This window comes from Sebastes umbrosus, chromosome 12 (genome assembly GCF_015220745.1).
Source record: "Sebastes umbrosus isolate fSebUmb1 chromosome 12, fSebUmb1.pri, whole genome shotgun sequence".
Taxonomy (NCBI): Eukaryota; Metazoa; Chordata; class Actinopteri; order Perciformes; family Sebastidae; genus Sebastes; species Sebastes umbrosus.
The window spans coordinates 12,754,669-12,774,598 of NC_051280.1; the positions used below are offsets into that span (position 1 = coordinate 12,754,669).

At 39.5% G+C, this 19,930-nt stretch overlaps 4 protein-coding genes across 5 annotated transcripts; all 4 read right to left on the minus strand.

The window, feature by feature from the left end:
- Positions 1 to 9,009: 9,009 nt before the first annotated feature.
- Positions 9,010 to 10,563, minus strand: LOC119498256 (chemokine XC receptor 1-like). Its single transcript, XM_037786942.1, has 2 exons — positions 10,471 to 10,563; positions 9,010 to 10,293 (listed from the first exon to the last, which is right to left on the minus strand). The coding sequence occupies exon 2, from the start codon at positions 10,281 to 10,283 to the stop codon at positions 9,246 to 9,248; it is 1,038 nt and encodes a 345-aa protein (XP_037642870.1). The 5' UTR covers positions 10,284 to 10,293; positions 10,471 to 10,563; the 3' UTR covers positions 9,010 to 9,245.
- A 195-nt stretch (positions 10,564 to 10,758) lies between these two features.
- Positions 10,759 to 18,672, minus strand: LOC119498253 (chemokine XC receptor 1-like). 2 transcript variants are annotated; one of them, XM_037786940.1, is made up of 2 exons: positions 18,668 to 18,672; positions 10,759 to 12,927 (listed from the first exon to the last, which is right to left on the minus strand). In XM_037786940.1, exon 2 carries the CDS (start codon positions 12,906 to 12,908, stop codon positions 11,940 to 11,942), a length of 969 nt encoding a protein of 322 aa, XP_037642868.1. In that variant the 5' UTR covers positions 12,909 to 12,927; positions 18,668 to 18,672; the 3' UTR covers positions 10,759 to 11,939. The 2 variants fall into 2 exon arrangements, with proteins under 2 accessions (XP_037642868.1, XP_037642867.1); XM_037786939.1 differs by lacking the exon at positions 18,668 to 18,672 and having other exon boundaries at positions 10,759 to 13,563.
- On the minus strand, positions 14,614 to 17,350 carry LOC119498257 (chemokine XC receptor 1-like). Its single transcript, XM_037786944.1, has 2 exons — positions 17,297 to 17,350; positions 14,614 to 15,894 (listed from the first exon to the last, which is right to left on the minus strand). Exon 2 carries the CDS (start codon positions 15,860 to 15,862, stop codon positions 14,852 to 14,854), a length of 1,011 nt encoding a protein of 336 aa, XP_037642872.1. The 5' UTR covers positions 15,863 to 15,894; positions 17,297 to 17,350; the 3' UTR covers positions 14,614 to 14,851.
- Positions 17,638 to 19,142, minus strand: LOC119498255 (chemokine XC receptor 1-like). Its single transcript, XM_037786941.1, has 2 exons — positions 19,023 to 19,142; positions 17,638 to 18,845 (listed from the first exon to the last, which is right to left on the minus strand). Exon 2 carries the CDS (start codon positions 18,833 to 18,835, stop codon positions 17,798 to 17,800), a length of 1,038 nt encoding a protein of 345 aa, XP_037642869.1. The 5' UTR covers positions 18,836 to 18,845; positions 19,023 to 19,142; the 3' UTR covers positions 17,638 to 17,797.
- Positions 19,143 to 19,930: the final 788 nt, after the last annotated feature.

A 19,930-nucleotide genomic window follows, 5' to 3' on the forward strand; every position in this document is an offset into this window, starting at 1 on the left:
AACAACTGACCCTCTTGGCCACGTCTGCATGCTTTTAAGCTTTTTTTCCCACTGGCAAGAGTCGACTGAGTTTATGTCAGGAACTATTAGTAGTTTGACTACTATCCAGGGAGTAAATATATATAATATATCTTTGAGAAAATGTGTACAGTCTATGTTTGTAAAGCGCTTTGAGTGGTCACTAAGACTAAAAAAGGGATATAAATGCAGTCTATTTATCACCCCCATAGGTTTGGTTCTCCAAAAGACTAACGTTACATATATAACAATAAACACAATAATACTCGTTCAGAGCTAACATACGTTTTATCACAGCTATGAATGATTGCAATTTCTCCTCTCTGGGGATAAATGTGGGGTGAAAAATGTGACGAGGAACAGCCAATCACAGTCGGCAGATATCTTTTCTTTCTTCCGTAAATATCAGTCTAGGGTACATATATAGAGGAGAAGTTATCAAGAAGTATTATTTTAGTGCAGGGCTGGCCAGAGCTTTACAATCTGTCCCAAAGACTATTTTACTTGCTTCACTCTTTCTGTCCAATAACGTCACAACATCCGGTTGAAAGTTCAGCCTAATAACTGACAGAAAAATCGAGCGTATCAACAGTCTGCAGTTAAAAATTACAACAATATTAATAACTGACTTTTGTCTACCATTGAAATGAAGGGGGTCCATTGTTTTAAAAATTACAGAGAATTTATCGTAAACTGCCATGCCAGAACAGAAAGCTTGGCGTAGCAACAGTAACTAAGGGGGACGGGGCTTAGCAAACAGTCATGACTTGTGAGTAATTACATCTAACCATACTGTATGGCTAAGTATGGTATATTAGAAATTCATAATCTTAAAATGTAGCAAGACAGATATTTGGTTGTTGGTCACAGAGGTGTTTGGTCATGTGGAGGGATGACTGCCATTGAACTGAGTCTCTGACTCCTATTTCTTCTCTGGGATGAAGTGGCACATGGCATCGGGAGGTGCCTCCTAAACCTTTGTGCTCCAAATATATGGATCAGCGGGTTCAGGCAGCAGTGTAAGTAAAGTAGTGTTTCAATGATTGACATTGCACGGTACAGAACTGCGTTTTCCAGAACACGGAATGTCATCAAGGACATTATAAACTCTATGATATTGTATGGTGCCAAAGAAAGGAAAAAAACAACAATTAACCCTAAAATCAATCTTGTAGGCTCGCGATGTCTGTTCATCCTGCCCTGCTTGATAGTTATCCACATGTGGACACAGCAGAATGTAATGATAATGAAGGGTATGAGAAAGAAAAGGCCAATCTGCACGTAATTCTCAAGGAGTGGATCAAACAGTGAATAATGTACACATATGTTTTCAATGAATTCGTGCCAGCCCCTGACCTCACTATTCACTGATACCTTAATGCTTACAGCAGCACATACCAGCCATATCACAAAGCTAGCCATGATGAGACAGAGTGTTTTGGTGGCCGGTGTAGACAGACACGAAGCACGGACCACGGCAACATAACGATGTAACGTCATGGCGGTGAGGATCAACACGTAGCTGTTCATCCCCAGAATATAAGCCCCATTTACGACTCTACAGACCCAGTCCCCAAAGATCCAGCCATGGAGAAGGTCGTAGGCAATAAACGAAAGGGTCGCAGTGAAGCAAAGGTAAGATATTGTGAGTTGCAGAAGCAAGATGTGAGATGTGGTCTTCCAAGCTCGTTCCCTCAGAAGAGCCCACAGGAGGAAGCTGTTTCCAAGTATGCTGATGCAGAAGATGAGGATTAAGCACACAGCGGAGAAGAGATCCAATGCTGGTACTATCTCTGAGAAGATTTCACTGTCATTGTGCGTAGAATAGTCGTCATAAAAGACACTGTCATTGTAGTCACTGTAAAGGAGGTCCATTGTTGACGTCTTGTGAGGAGGGGACAGTAGCTCTGATAAAGAAATGAGGAGATGATGTTCATTCCTTACAGTGCTTTTTAGAATCAGAATACATTTTACATTAGTGCACAACTCTTTATGAATAAATTAAGTAATAGATAAATATCCTGTACATGTTATTAAGTATTAAGCCTTTATTCATGGACATTTGTTTTGGGAGACAGAGGATATGGAATAAAAGTCACAAGATATTGACTGGCCGGTGCTTAACAATATGATAAATAATATAAATATTATACAAAAACGGGGCAATGCTTTAATCGAAAAACAGTTTCAATTTCTCCAACCCCCAGCGTGTTTAAGGAAGTGGAGGATTTTGCAAATTTTTGAATTGGCATCAGCAAATGAAACTCATGACAATAGAGCGCTCGAGGGATGACGTATTTTTGTAGGCCGACCTGGGTTCCCTCGACAAAAAGCCAGTGGGAGTTCAGCAAGATAATCTTCATAAATGAACACCACTTTTATGATTTTTGAAGCGTAAATGCAATCGCCAGAAGTAAAAAGCTAACTATAAGCTATAAACAAACTACACCACGGTCGCATGAACGCGAGTATACACAACAAGGCCGTAAAGATGGTTGAGTTGCCATGATGACGTTAGTCTCATTTAGCAACTTCTTAGCAAATGCCTTTTTTAAGACATGTAAAGGCTTCAAAATTCACGAGTGGGATATTTACTGATGTATTTTATATCGTAGAACAAAACGTTAAAATCTCTTACGCTTGTGTTAACCACAGACCTTATTTCAGGCATCTAACTAAAAACCCATTCAAAAAACTCATTGACTTCCAGACGAAGGAACCAGAAGTGCTAAAATGCTAACTCATATCCAGGTTTTAGGACTCATTCCTGTAGCACTCCATATATTCTACAAGTCAAGATTAATTTTATTGTCATTCATACTATTCACATGGTAAGTGTACAGCAGAACAAAATTATGTCACATCTGGCTCACGAGTGTAAAAAAAGTGCTAACAAAGTAAAATGAATAAGTTAATTATATAAACATAGACAAAATAAAAATGTCACATAAAGGATAAAATTGCTCATATTGTATCACCTTGGATAACATCGTCTCTATTTGATGTTTGTCAATTAACGCTAGTTCACAGCAGACACTTCATTAACATACACACACACAATGTTTGTCTATTCAGCATATTCTCAAGTTTCATTCAATATTCTCAAGTTTTGTTCACTGTTGTCAGACTTTTATTTTATGTTTTAATCCATATTCTCTGAATTTGAATCCATATTCTCAAGTTTCATTCAATATTCTCATATTTTGACCCATATTTTTGTATTTTTATTCCAAATTCTCAAGCTCTCCCGCTCAATTTTTACATAAATAATTTCCCAAAATGAATAAATTAATAAATATGCTGTAACATAATTCAAAGAGATAAAATGCCAAAAAAAAGTTACCTTGGGTATTCACTCAGTGTCACTCCAAGTGCTGCTCACAGTTCTTCTCCGTAAATGTAATATTTGCGTCTTATATATGTAATACTGCCAGATGGTTTCACTTTCACTGGGAATTTTCCCAGAGAAAAGCAGAATTAATATCAAGCCTACTTTGCAATTCCACTGCATTTGGTTGAAAACAGAAGTGAAATCAGCCAAACACTGTAAAAACTCTAACTTGTATTTGTTGGCATAAAGAAGCGTTTCAAGTTGTTAAGACTTTGAAATATACGTTATTAACATTTGAGTCAAAAACATAAGTCAGTCCAACAAACCAGACTTTAAGTTGGCGTCAAAACCCTTTAGTGAGTTCATAATACTTATATCTCTCAGTTGTGAACACAGACTGTCGGTTGCGAGTCAACACAAGGGGCGAAAGTTCAGGTAACTCGCGTGTCTTTGTTGTGAATGGAGGGAAAGACAACTAAAGGAGTTGACGCTTGAGGAGCTCCGCCCCCTAGTCTAGCTGTCTCATGGAGCTCCAGGCTGACTCCACACAGGTAAGTTTAACTTATTTTTCGTTTGATATAGTTGAAATTGTGTCATATTTGTATTCAGAGTTATATGGTGTGATACATTAACAGATACGGTAGATATTACCATGACAACAGTTAACGTAAACACTAGTAACGTTAGCTTAGTTAGCAACAGCTAGCGACTAGCTGATGCTAGCGACGCTCGCATGGACAAGAAGCTTTCAAACAGGGAGAACGATGTTTCTGACTGGTTAGTCTGAATTGTATTAATGTTTTGTAACGTTACGGCAACGTGTGGTTACAGTATTACAGCTTCAGGAGTAGCTAGTTATATGCGTCCACATGTCAACGACTAAACTGCGCTAACCGTTAAGCTATTAATGCTAACGGGACATTGTGGTCATTCTAGACCAGGGGTCTCAAACTCGTGGCCCGCGGGCCAATTGCGGCCCGCAAGACGATATTTTGTGGCCCCCACCTTGATATGAAAGTTTAATGTTAGTGCGGCCCGCGAGTTTTATGTGAATGGCACTTTGTGTGTGGAAGGTCCCTTTGTTGCGCGAGCCCGAGCTTAACAAACCTACCAATCACAGCGGGGTATATGGCTCCCGGGGGCGGGCAATCAGTCGGGCTTGATACAAGCAGAGAAACATTTCACAACAACTGTGGCGGCGCCCGTGTAACATCGCATAAGCTTGATTAAAGCTTGATTTATACTTCTGCGTTGAATCGACGCCGTAGCCTGACGTGCACCTCTCCAGAAATGTAACTACACGTCGCGGCGACGCAGACCGCAACAGCTGTGATTGGTCCAGTCTCTCAGCGATGCTGAGCGGCCAGGACCCCGGACAACCACAGAAAGTTCAACTTCTCTCTGCCTCCATCTTTTCAATGTTTGTTCACACAAATCGACTCAGATATATTTTCTCTTTTCGGCGTTGCAGTAATGTCAGTAAAAGTTCTATGGTTCAACAGTTATTAGCTCCAACTCCGCTCAGTTTCTGTTTGGAGTACAAGAAGAAGAAGGAAACTCATAGAGACGCCGCCGCCAACTAGCGGTTTGGTGGTGTAATTGCAGAGCAACACAAACACAGCAGGCACAACTTTATTGCGGAGTGACACCAAGTGGAATGAATATATATTTTGTCACACAGCCCCAATCATGTCTTTTTCAAAGCCTGCAGTGAAGAGAAAGGTTGGTGACGAGCACAGACAATTTCAGGAAAAGTGGGAGACGCAATAGAGGCCATGTTCAGAAGAACCGTTCATGTTCTTCAATGTTCCATTCATGTTCAGGACAGTTCATGTTCAGAAGAACCCATTCAAGTTAAAGAACTGTTAATAATGACGTTTGAGAAGATTGGTTTTGTGGAATACCTGATGCGGCCCAGCCTCACCCAGACTCTGCCTCCAGCGGCCCCCAGGTAAATTGAGTTTGAGACCACTGTTCTAGATGGTGTTGGTGAGTAATGTTAGTGTTGTTGTTTGAACTAAAGGCCACTTGCAGAGTTTAGACCTCCGTCAAGGCCAAATGCCCGTCGCCCGTAGCAGCCACAGTCAAGTCCATCCGTCCCCGTCCTCCGCCCCTCCGGTTAACACTATTAGCTCTGTCAGCACTATTAGCTATATTAGCTCTGTTAGCTATATTAGCTCTGTTAGCACCGTTAGCAACGTTAGTGCGGCTAGCCACCGCCATTTCGGCTCTGCCACCTCCATGTTTGCTTGTGAGGTCTGAGTGGAGGAGTGGAGAGCCCCGTGAAGACTCTTTGCATAAGCTATTCTAAAAAATGTAACTTTCGAAATGAATGGGACAGAATATTGTATTAAATTTGTCAAAATACTGTCAATTCCAGAGAGCAGTCTTCTGTTTACAATTACATTAAGTTGATATGTTATATATGCCAGAACCTGTTTGAGCGAAATGAACCACATCATTAATTATTCTTCCACTGCCTGCTTTGCTGATTTCCGGCAAATTGCCACCTTTGTCTTTCAAATTGAAATGAATGCAGTGCAAGAACTATCTGTGAAGTATATCAGAGCGGCCTTCACCTTTTCCCATTCCTGCCTTTTCCTATGATGTGGAATTGAAGTTACGCAAAGGCAATGAGGCATATGAAAAGACCAAGAAAGGTATCAGCGTAACCAGAGACATGAAGATGGACATTTTGGATAAGATTTCTTAGGCAGTTTTTGAAGTGAAAGCCTATCCTGATCAAGACCAGATTGACTTATGTGCTCTGTCTTGGCACAGACTACATTATTAGTGTAATTAATGTCATCCTTAAGATGACATTAATTACACTAATAATGTTTTGAGATGACATAAGTTAACATGGTGCTATGATGGTTGTTTCTTACAGTAGATTTTTCTTGGGGTCCCCAGGATGAGGGTTAATAAAATACATATGTTAACATGAGGATGGTGTTGAAATTGTATTGACTTTGTATTAGCCATTTACGTTTGCTGTTTTGTTGTTCTTCAACAGATCAGGGAAGAGTTTCTTCGGCTCACCAACAAGGACCTAATAGACAACTTCAGAGCAGCCATTAATCAGCACACTCCAAGGCTCCTTAAACTCTATCGGGCTAGGTTGACAGCATTCCCGCCTGAGATGGATCAACTCCTTAACAGACTGGATGAAGAGGTGGATTTTTAGACTTAATAATCTCATTATTCTGGACATTATGGAAATAAATGTAAAACAAGGAATTGTGTTTTTTTTTCTTTTTATAAAGCTGCACTAATCAATATTTTTAAATAAACATTGGGTCAAATTTAAGGTGTTGCTCATAGTGACAAACCATCAGAATAAACCCACTGTACATTACCTAAGGGACAGACAAAGATAGCGACAAGGTGGTGAAGAAAGTGGAACATCTAACACCTAAAAAGCCAGCTATTCATATCAGGAGTTAAAAGGAGTAAATCTTAGACTTTCATTCAACAGGTATTTGCTGGATGTGGAAGAGGACAGCTGTCACATAATCAACCTTATAAGGCCATAATATATAAAGTTTGTGATTGTTTCAGTCTGTTGAGTCCTGCACCTAATTGGGCAAAAAAATAAAATAAATAAATGCAGCTTTAACACAAACTGGGAAACATGTTTCCATGTTTGTTCTCAGCTTTCTTCATGTTAGTTACATCTTGGTGTAATTTTTCTCCCAACCCTTTGTGTTTCAGACATCTGACATCACAGCACATCGACAGACTGCAGCCTTGAAGGGCCTCCCCTTGTATCTCCGTGACAGTCATGAGAAGCTGTTCAGAAACTGTCTGGTGAGTGGTTATTAGTAGAAAATGTAAATATTTATTATTATTCTGTTATTAAAAATAGACTCTCTTTGACTTCAACCTTTGCCTCTCTGCCATTTTGTTTACTTGATGGTTTCATGGTTTCATGTATATGGGGGTTAAATCTTTGGTTGCGGGGTATGATATGGAAATGTTTAACCCTAAGAGATCCACATAGACCCATTTTAGTTTTTTAATGCCAAATGTCTTTCAGTTTGATTTACTATTCATGCGTTGGTCATTTTCTGTTTGTCATCACAAGGCCACTGACCCAGAAGAGGAGCAGACGAAGGGCCTCATCGTGGGCATCCTCACTGTGTTGGAGGATGATGACAGTTCAGCTCCTGCAACAGTCATTAATGTTGCTGTTGTTGTAGAAGAAAACGACATCGTCCTCCAGGATCTCCCTGACATGCGAGTGGCTTTTGCTTACCTCTTTGGGCTGATCTACGCTTTAAACCTCCAGTACCCAAAAGAACTGAGGTACACATTCGAAACCATTCAGAAAGTTTTCATGGAACTTGGAACTGATCTCTCTGCAACGGTCCGATTCTTCAAAAACAAACTCCTTCAGTGAATCCACCGAGTTAGCTGATAAAGTTGGGTCTGGGACAGTTTTGAATTGCAGAGGTTCCTGTTGCCTGTTTATTAGATTGAAAGTGCTGGATCACACAAGTTCTGTTTGGAGTTCCATTTCAACCCATGAGCTACTTCTTGTGCTAACTCTGAATCTTCTTATGTTTTGTATTTTATCATGGTTTATTACACGGCGTTGTTGAATACTCGATTCTGATTGGTTAATCACGGCGTTCTGCGGTCTGTTATTTCTTTATAGCAGACCGTTGCTATGGGTGAAGCTCTGATGTCAGACTCTGACATCGTTTGTGTCAAATTATTGATTTCTCAAGTAAGTAGCCATGTAATAAGCGAGATAATGTACAGCTAGCGGGTCATTGTTGTGAAAGAATCCCCTTAAGGGCGATGCCGCTCAACGTTTCTTTCACAACAATGACCGGCTCGCTGTACATTATCCCTTACGTAGACGAATGTACTCTTTTTAGTAGTCTAACTGTCGAAGTGCTGACTTTTTCCTTTAACTTTATCTTGCTATGCTCACAACTCCCACACCACTGCTATCTCATTGTATTATGGTGTTCAAGATGTGATTCATACTAGTATACAATGTTAAAACACAAGTTAAGTGCTGCATGCTAGTATTCAATGTTACAACACTACTTAGGCGCTTCATGTTAGTCAATGGATTAGATAGACTGTGTTTTAATGAATTAAAAAATAAATTTTGAAGGTAGATGTTGCATCTGTAATTATTTATACATTTGATGGGTAGTTATTGGTCCTAATTTATATATTTGACTTACCTTAACTGTTGCAGTGCACAATTTGAAGTTACTCTAACCTATTCCACTAAATTAACTCAACTGAAATTAAGTGGGTACTATGTACAGGTTTAAGTTACTGCAACTTGAGTTGAGTTAACAGAAGTAAGGATTCAAAGTTGTTACAATATGAAATTATAAGTTACTGGAACTTGAGTTGAGTTGAGTTGACGGAAGTAAGGATTCAAAGTTGTTGCAATATGAAATTATAAGTTACTGCAACTTGAGTTGAGTTAACAGAAATGAGAAATGAAAGTTGAGCAAACTCAAAAGCAAAACTTAAAATGTTATGTTTAATTGCCCAACTTAAAACTTTACTGAAGTTTGTTACTTTACAATTTTGAGTTCTGCCAGCTTTTTTTTTGTTTACTGTGAGACTCCCGCTTTATTTTTTCAAATGTATTACAGAAGCAGCATTGTTCATTCGTAAAGGCTGAGAAAGTGCAGCAGTGAAAGCATTCCCACACATTATCATACACATCGATATGCTTTAGATTTTTTTATTTTTTTTTATTTTTTTTTACACATATTCATCATTTACTTGGCATATGTATACAATAATTACATAAAAATAGACCCCCTTCTGTTTTAAATACAAACTTAGGTAAAATTAAATTAATATAAACTATATTACAGAAAAACATTTACAGATGTTTCATTTCAAGAGTGAATGTTTACTTGCAGTGTAGCTCCAATACACCAGCAAAGTTTGGTGCTGTAACAGCTACATTCTGAATAACAGAAGTGATTTGGCCTGTGCCTCTCTCCCTGTTCTTCCTCCTAGCCTTCTCACAGTGTAAAATATCCAAAAGATGCCCTCGCATCTTTTGTGAGAGCATATACAGCAGAGGGTTCATACAGCAGTGTGAATAAGCAAGTATACGACAAATATAATCGGCAATCACCACGCGTTTCCTTGCATTACATTCTTTGGGTTCATACAAAGACATGATGAAAAGCAAAATATTGTAAGGTCCCCAACAGATGAAGAAGGCTGCAACAATACATAACACCACCACAACAGTCCTGTGTCTTTTTCTGTTTGAAGACTGCAACACTGTCTTGAGGATAGCAGAATAGCAGAAAACAATGATAGCAAATGGGAGGAAGAAGAGCAGTGACACTTGGAGATAATACCCCAGCTTGATATCCATGTTATTAGAGGGATCCTCACACCTGGGAAGACCATCATCGTAGGTTTCCACCTTCATTTTGATAGCATCACTCACAGATGCAGCAGTGCTGATGACCCAGGCAGCTGCACAGGCAACCATTGCACCCCTCTGCCTCATCACAGAGCTGCTCAGCCAGTTGTGCAGCACCATTTTTATGAAACGATCCACAGTCATGGCAGTCAGTAGAATGATGCTACTGTACAAACCAACAATGAATGCCGCAGTTATAAGTTTGCAGGCGAACTCGCCAAAGACCCAGTGGCGCAGATGGTAGACGGCCCAGAATGGAAGTGTGACAGTCAAGATTAAATTGGAGATGGCCAGGTTCAGGACAAATATATTTGTGACGTTTTTCAGTTTCTCGTAGACGAAGAGAACACCTAAGAGGAGACAGTTTCCTGTGACACTGAAGATGAAGATCAAAATGAAGAAGGCACCATTGATGGTTTCAAACGTTTCATACGCCCAATCACACAAATATTCCACTTCACCGCTGCCGGTCACACTTCCGCCGCTCTCTGTGGAGTTGTACGCCATTGTAGGTTTCCTGGGAAAATTGGCAAAGTGTAATTAAGACAAAGCAGATGTCTACAACCCTTCAGTAATATGTGATTTAAAAAAAAAGTAATCCCTTGTAAAATATTTCAATATGGACAACAATTAAGTACTAAGTAGGTCACCCTAAAATATGGAGAGCAATTACAGTAAATTTTAAGCAACTTACCCTGAACAACGTCTTGTGTTGAATTGCACTGTGGAGGAAAACTTGTGATATATAAGAGCAAAGTCATGGTTCCTCTTTTTGTTTCACATTTAGTCATAGATGCTGCAACAGTATTCAAGTTTGAGAAAGAATTGAATTCACGCAACATGGGTGGTACTGCTTTTATAACATTACCTAGAAACAGCAGTAAGGGTTACTCAAAACAGAGACACTCCAGAACTTAATTGAGTCATTTTCGTTTTATTGTAAAGCATGGAAATAATGCTAATAAACACAATACAATAACAAATTCCAAATGATCAAAAGCAAAATACTCATGAAAGGAAAATATTTTTTCATTTTCACTTGCACAACTTCTGAAAATGTTGAAGGTGAAAATATAGAATAATTGATCTGAATGATTGATATGAAAACATAAAGTAAATCACAGTTAATCAAAGTGAATCACATACAGTTATATTATCTATAATGCAATGTATAATCAATTTATCAGCATGCATTCAAAATCACATTAACACAAAGATACAAGGCTCATTGTTGTTTTATTATAGTGCAGTTTGGATGGAAAGGTGAGCTTTGGATGAATTGATGGATGAAATACTGTACATTGCATATCACTTTTTATCACAAAGAATACATACTTCTTATACACTCAGTGGCTGGTGTATCAGGTGTACCTTATACTAGGTAGTATGTATTGCTCATTTGAGTTACTGTCGCCTTCCTGTCAGCTTGAACCAGTCTGGTTATTCTCCCCTGACCTCTCTCATAAACAAGGCATTTTCGCCCACAGAGCTGCCACTCACTGGATGTTTTTTGCACAGTTCTCTGTAAATTCAACAGACGGATGGGCAGTTTGACCATGAAATGATTGTTGGTGCCAGAAAGTGTGGTTGGCGAATAGAAAGTCAAGTAGATCACATTTCTTCCTCATTCTGATGTCTGAACAACAACTGACCCTCTTGGCCACGTCTGCATGCTTTTAAGCTTTTTTCCCACTGGCAAGAGTCGACTGAGTTTATGTCAGGAACTATTAGTAGTTTGACTACTATCCAGGGAGTAAATATATATAATATATCTTTGAGAAAATGTGTACAGTCTATGTTTGTAAAGCGCTTTGAGTGGTCACTAAGACTAAAAAAGGGATATAAATGCAGTCTATTTATCACCCCCATAGGTTTGGTTCTCCAAAAGACTAACGTTACATATATAACAATAAACACAATAATACTCGTTCAGAGCTAACATACATTTTATCACAGCTATGAATAATTGCAATTTCTCCTCTCTGGGGATAAATGTGGGGTGAAAAATGTTGGCCACAGTTAGGGGGGCCAGAGCAGGGTCCAGGATTAATATTACAGGGGCACTGGCCCCTCTGTTATTTGTGCCATTATAATGTCAATGGGAATTAGGTTTTCTTTCCTCTGGTATAGAACCTGGAAGTTCTGGTTTCACTTCTCTATCAACTACACTGAGAACTCTTCACCACTTGTCATCGATGTGATTGTGAGTCGGCTATGTCTATTGCGGATGCCGGTATCGCTGTGGCCCCAGCCCTTCAGCATTTTCTTCAAGTGGTTTTTGAATTTAATCCCCACAAACACATAAAACACAGGGTTGAGGCAGCAGTGTGAAAAGGCAAAGAGACGGCTAATGTAAAGGGCGTAATCCAGTGGATCGGATGTTTCACACATTTTAGCCACAGTCTTTGAGTCAGCCGGCGGTTCGGGCCAGGAGTACAATGACTTTAGAAATATAACTATATTGTAAGGTGCCCAGCCCACGAAGAAAACAACCATGAGAGTGAAAATGAGTTTTAAAGTTTTGCTCCTCCTTCTTTGGACAGTAGGACGCAGCAACCTGCACATGATCTGAGAATAGCAAAAAATGAACACCGCTGAGCTCAATATGAAGAGAATATTCTGCTGGTAGATTCCCCATAAGCGCCAGTAAGAATTAGGATATCCACAGTAATTCTGCTCCACTTTGGTGAAGACGAAGGCTGGACTGGCGACAAATATACTCACAGCCCAAACGATCACACACGTTATGATACTTTTGGAGCCTGTGGTGGACACAATGCCAGACAGAGGGTTCATGACAGCGACATAACGGTGAGCAGTCATCAGGATGAGGCGGATACCACTGCTGTAGAAACCAACGTCGAAGACAAAGTTGACTAGTTTGCACGCATATTCCCCAAAAGTCCATCCATACATGTGATAGTAGGCCCAGAAGGGCAGACCTGTGGTGAAGAAGAGATCCGATACAGCCAGGTTCAGGATGAAAGCGTTGGTGAGGGATTTGAGTTTCTCATACTTGACCAGAATCACAATGACCAGGATGTTGTCAAACAGACTGAGGATGACCACCATGGACAAGAACACCAGAGTGAAGATCGCCCCAAACCGCATGACGCTTGTTTTGTTGCACATTTCATCTTCATACACATCGCTATAGTCATAGTCGTCTGTGGTTGCGTTGAAGGTTGAGCCGGTTGTTGCCATTTTTCGTCAGTGAGAAGAGAAAGGTACCCGCATGGTTCATCAGTATCCTTGTTCCTGCCTGCTCTCTGTTACTGTCATTCTGTTGCAATTGACTGTTTTCTAAATTCCTCCCCCAAAAAGTTATTGTCCAAACGTAGCAACCGTATCTAGGCAAGGCATGTCTGTCAAGCTTTGGATTTCTTTACTAGTTTGGATGGCGTCTTTTTTGTTGTTTTACACAAAAGCAAAAACACAACAGAAAAACTGTAAGGACGGATAGACTGCAAATGTTAGACTGTCCGGCCAACTAGCACCAAGCCCCCAGGAAGAGCGACGGGCTTTGAAGCAAATTTGACATAGTGGCCAAACGGTGGTACTACAACTTCTGTGTCCATCACGTGATGCAATTGGTCCCAAAAATACTTTTTCTCAAAGACTTAAATTGGGAAAGAGATGTCTGTAACTTAGCGGATATTTTTTTTTCTTCGGTAAATCAACTTCTCAGTACGAGCACTTGAATAGCCCTTATTTAAATCATTAGGTACTAAAAGTTGTAAAATGCGACCCAGAGCAAGGCTGGACCGAGGGCTGGGAGGCGGAGTTGAAGAAAACATTACTGCGCCTGCTCTATGGGCTCAATGGATGCGGAAGATCGCCGGATGATCCGGGTACTTTATCACTCATGCACCACTGAGATATTCTCATAGGAATGAACGGGAGCCCGCCTACAATGCCTTATCCAGTTCTCTTTATACATCCATGATTGGGAGGTGGAGTTAAAGAAAATGCGAGTGAGCTTGCTCTATTGGCCCAATGGTTGTGGAAGATTGCCGGAAGATCCAGGTCATTTTATACTCGGAAATCAAGCTTTTTTTTTACTTCATGACCCACTGAGCAACTTTCATAGGAATGAACGGGGCCCCACTTTAAACGCTGTATCCAGTTTTATTTATACATCCATTGTTTACACATTAATGCTATAAGAGTTTAGGCTAACATTAGCTGTCCTGCTGTTTAATGGATTTAGGGAAATTTACACTCCAGCAACCGCAGCCGACGTTAGCCTACCTGAGGTAGCATTACGTTTGCCAAATAGCATCATATCGTTGAAAGCTTTTTCTCTTGTAACGCTAAAAGTGAAAACATGCTGTTTGAAAATTAGGCTAATGACTAGAAACTCAGCAGCCAAACAACATGAAATAACACTGTTATAGGCCTATCAAATTCTAGGATTAGGGACTGTGATGCGTTTTTTTGCGCCCTCAAATCCATTGTTGTCAAGACAGACACACGGTATTCCCAAGCACCTGTATTTTTTAGGCTTTGACGGCTGCACCTATAAAAATAGCTAAATAGCTGCAGCGCGCACCGCATGTCATGTGACGAGGAACAGCCAATCACAGTCGGCAGATATCTTTTCTTTCTTCCGTAAATATCAGTCTAGGGTACATATATAGAGGAGAAGGTATCAAGAAGTATTATTTTAGTGCAGGGCTAGCCAGAGCTTTACAACCTGTCCCAAAGACTATTTTACTTGTTTCACTCTTTTTGTCCAAGAACGTCACAAAATCCAATTGAAAGTTCAGCCTAATAACTGACAGAAAAATCGAGCGTATCAACAGTCTGCAGTTAAAAATTACAACAATATTAATAACTGACTTTTGTCTACCATTGAAATGAAGGGTCCATTGTTTTAAAAATTACAGAGAATTTATCGTAAACTGCCATGCCAGAACAGAAAGCTTGGCGTAGCAACAGTAACTAAGGGGGACGGGGCTTAGCAAACAGTCATGACTTATGAGTAATTACATCTAACCATACTGTATGGCTAAATATGGTATATTAGAAATTCATAATCTTAAAATGTAGCCAGACAGATATTTGGTTGTTGGTCACAGAGGTGTTTGGTCATGTGGAGGGATGACTGCCATTGAACTGAGTCTCTGACTCCTATTTCTTCTCTGGGATGAAGTGGCACATGGCATCGGGAGGTGCCTCCTAAACCTTTGTGCTCCAAATATATGGATCAGCGGGTTCAGGCAGCAGTGTAAGAAAAGTAGTGTTTCAAAGATGAACTTTACACGGTACAGAACTGCGTTTTCCAGAAAACCAAATGCCATCAAGGTCATTATAAAGGCTATGATATTGTATGGTGCCAAAGAAAGGAAAAAAACAACAATTAACCCTAAAATCAATCTTGTAGGCTCGCGATGTCTGTTCATCCTGCCCTGTTTGATAGTTACCCACATGTGGACACAGCAGAATGTAATGATAATGAAGGGTATGAGAAAGAAAAGGCCAATCTGCACGTAAAGCTCAAGGAGTGGATCAAACAGTGAATAATGTACACATGTTTTTTCAATGAATCCGTGCCAGTGCGTGACCTCACTATTCACTGATACCTTAATGCTTACAGCAGCACATACCAACCATATCACAATGCTAGCCATGATGAGACAGAGTGTTTTGGTGGCCGGTGTAGACAGACACGAAGCACGGACCACGGCAACATAACGATGTAACGTCATGGCGGTGAGGATCAACACGTAGCTGTTCAGCCCCAGAAAAAGAGCCCCTTTTACGACTCTACAGACCCAGTCCCCAAAGATCCAGTCATGGAGAAAATGGTAGGCAATAAACGGAAGGGTCACAGTGAAGCAAAGGTCAGATATTGTGAGTTGCAGGAGCAAGATGTGAGATGTGGTCTTCCAAGCTCGTTCCCTCAGAAGAGCCCACAGGAGGAAGCTGTTTCCAGGTATGCTGATGCAGAAGATGAGGATGGAGCACACAGTGGAGAAGAGATGAAATGCTGGTTCTATCTCTGAGAAGATTTCACTGTCATAGTGCGTAGAATAGTCGTCATAGAAGACACTGTCATTGTAGTCACTGTAAAGGAGGTCCATTGTTGACGTCTTGTGAGGAGGTGACAGTAGCTCTGATAAAGAAATGAGGAGATGATGTTCATTCCTTACAATGCTTTTTAGAATCAGAATACATTTTACATTTGTGCACAACTCTTTATGAATAAATTAAGTAATAGATAAATATCCTGTACATGTTATTAAGTATTAAGCCTTTATTCATGGACATTTTTTTTGGGAGACAGAGGATATGGAATAAAAGTCACAAGATATTGACTGGCCGGTGCTTAACAATATGATAAATAATATAAATATTATACAAAAACGGGGCAATGCTTTAATTGAAAAACAGTTTAAATTTTTCCAACCCCCAGCGTGTTTAAGGAAGTGGAGGATTTTGCCAATTTTTGAATTGGCATCAGCAAATGAAACTCATGACAATAGAGCGCTCGAGGGATGACGTATTTTTGTAGGCCGACCTGGGTTCCCTCGACAAAAAGCCAGTGGGAGTTCAGCAAGATAATCTTCATAAATGAACACCACTTTTATGATTTTTTTTAAGCGTAAATGCAATCGCCAGAAGTAAAAAGCTAACTATAAGCTATAAACAAACTACACCACGGGCGCATGAACGCGAGTATACACAACGAGGCCGTAAAGATGGTTGAGTTGCCATGATGACGTTAGTCTCATTTAGCAACTTCTTAGCAACCGCCTTTTTTAAGACATGTAAAGGCTTCAAAATTCATGAGTGGGATATTTACTGATGTATTTTATATCGAAGAACAAAACGTTAAAATCTCTTACGCTTGTGTTAATCACAGACCTTATTTCAGGCATCTAACTAAAAACCCATTCAAAAAACTCATTGACTTCCAGACGAAGGAACCAGAAGTGCTAAAATGCTAACTCATATCCAGGTTTTAGGACTCATTCCTGTAGCACTCCATATATTCTACAAGTCAAGATTAATTTTATTGTCATTCATACTATTCACATGGTAAGTGTACAGCAGAACAAAATTATGTCACATCTGGCTCACGAGTTAATTATATAAACATAGACAAAATACAAATTTCACATGTAGGATATAATTGCTCATATTGTATCACCTTGGATAACATCGTCTCTATTTGATGTTTGTCAATTAACGCTAGTTCACAGCAGACACTTCATTAACATACACACACACAATGTTTGTCTATTCAGCATATTCTCAAGTTTCATTCAATATTCTCAAGTTGTGTTCACTGTTGTCAGACTTTTATTTTATGTTTTAATCCATATTCTCTGAATTTGAATCCATATTCTCAAGTTTCATTCAATATTCTCATATTTTGACCCATATTTTTGTATTTTTATTCCAAATTCTCAAGCTCTCCCGCTCAATTTTTACATAAATAATTTCCCAAAATGAATAAATTAATAAATATGCTGTAACATAATTCAAAGAGATAAAATGCCAAAAAAAGTTACCTTGGGTATTCACTCAGTGTCACTCGAAGTCCTGCTCACAGTTCTTCTCCGTAAATGTAATATTTGCGTCTTATATATGTAATACTGCCAGATGGTTTCACTTTCACTGGGAATTTTCCCAGCGAAAAGCAGAATTAATATCAAGCCTACTTTGCAATTCCACTGCATTTGGTTGAAAACAGAAGTGAAATCAGCCAAACTAGACTCCCGCTTTATTTATTCAAATGTATTACAGAAACAGCATTGTTCATTCGTAAAGGCTGAGAAAGTGCAGAAGTGAAAGCGTTCCCACACATTATCATACACGCCGACATACTTTAGATTTTTTTATTTTTTTTTATTTTTTTTTACACATATTCATCATTTACTTGGCATATGTATACAATAATTACATAAAAATAGACCCCCTTCTGTTTTAAATACAAACTTAGGTAAAATTAAATTAATATAAACTATATTACAGAAAAACATTTACAGATGTTTCATTTCAAGAGTGAATGTTTACTTGGAGTGTAGCTCCAATACAACACCAGAGGTTGGTGCTGTAACAGCTACATTCTGAATAACAGAAGTGCTTTGGCCTGTGCCTCTCTCCCTGTTCCGCCTCCTGGCCTTCTCACAGTGTAAAAAATCCAAAAGATGCCTTCGCATCTTTTGTGAGAGCATATACAGCAGAGGGTTCATACAGCAGTGAGAATAAGCAAGTATACGACAAATATAATCGGCAATCGCCAAGCGTTTCCTTGCATTACATTCTTTGGGTTCATACAAAGACATGATGAAAAGCAAAATATTGTAAGGTCCCCAACAGATGAAGAAGGCTGCAACAATACATAACACCACCACAACAGTCCTGTGTCTTTTTCTGTTTGAAGACTGCAACACTGTCTTGAGGATAGCAAAATAGCAGAAAACAATGATAGCAAATGGGAGGAAGAAGAGCAGTGACACTTGGAGATAATACCCCAGCTTGATATCCATGCCATCAGAGGAATCCTCACACCTGGGAAGACCATCATCATAGGTTTCCACCTTCATTTTGATAGCATCACTCACAGATGCAGCAGTGCTGATGACCCAGGCAGCTGCACAGGCAACCATTGCACCCCTCTGCCTCCTCACAGAGCTGCTCAGCCAGTTGTGCAGCACCACTGTTATGAAACGATCCACAGTCATGGCAGTCAGTAGAATGATGCTACTGTACAAACCAACATAGTATGCCGCAGTTATAAGTTTGCAGGCGAACTCGCCAAAGACCCAGTGGCGCAGATGGTAGACGGCCCAGAATGGAAGTGTGACAGTCAAGATTAAATCGGAGATGGCCAGGTTCAGGACAAATATATTTGTGACATTTTTCAGTTTCTCGTAGACGAAGAGAACACCTAAGAGGAGACAGTTTCCTGTGACACTGAAGATGAAGATCAAAATGAAGAAGGCACCATTGATGGTTTCAAACGTTTCATACGCCCAATCACACAAATATTCCACTTCATCGCTGCCGGTCACACTTCCGCCGCTCTCTGTGGAGTTGTACGCCATTGTAGGTTTCCTGGGAAAATTGGCAAAGTGTAATTAAGACAAATCAGATGTCTACAACCCTTCAGTAATATGTGATTTAAAAAAAAAGTAATCCCTTGTAAAATATTTCAATATGGAGAACAATTAAGTACTAAGTAGGTCACTCCAAAATATGGAGAGCAATTACAGTAAATTTTAAGCAACTTACCCTGAACAACGTCTTGTGTTGAATTGCACTGTGGAGGAAAACTTGTGATATACTGTATAAGAGCAAAGTCATGGTTCCTCTTTTTGTTTCACATTCAGTCATAGATGCTGCAAATTCAAGTTTGAGAAACAATTGAATTCCCGCAACATGGGTGGTACTGCTTTTATAACATTACCCAGAAACAGCAGTAAGGGTTACTCAAAACAGAGACACTCCAGAACTTAATTGAGTCATTTTCGTTTTATTGTAAAGCATGGAAATAATGCTAATAAACACGATACAATAACAAATTCCAAATGATCAAAAGCAAAATACTCATACTCATTTTTTCATTTTCACTTGCACAACTTCTGAAAATGTTGAAGGTGAAAATATAGAATAATTGATCTGAATGATTGATATGAAAACATAAAGTAAATCACAGTTAATCAAAGTGAATCACATACAGTTATATTATCTATAATGCAATGTATAATCAATTTATCAGCATGCATTCAAAATCACATTAACACAAAGATACAAGGCTCATTGTTGTTTTATTATAGTACAGTTTGGATGGAAAGGTGAGCTTTGGATGAACTGATGGATGAAATACTGTACATTGCATATCACTTTTTATCACAAAGAATACATACTTCTTATACACTCAGTGGCTGGTGTATCAGGTGTACCTTATACTAGGTAGTATGTATTGCTCATTTGAGTTACTGTCGCCTTCCTGTCAGCTTGAACCAGTCTGGTTATTCTCCTCTGACCTCTCTCATAAACAAGGCGTTTTCGCCCACAGAGCTGCCACTCACTGGATGTTTTTTGCACTGTTCTCTGTAAATTCAACAGACGGATGGGCAGTTTCACCATGAAATGATTGTTGGTGCCAGAAAGTGTGGTTGGCGAATAGAAAGTCAAGT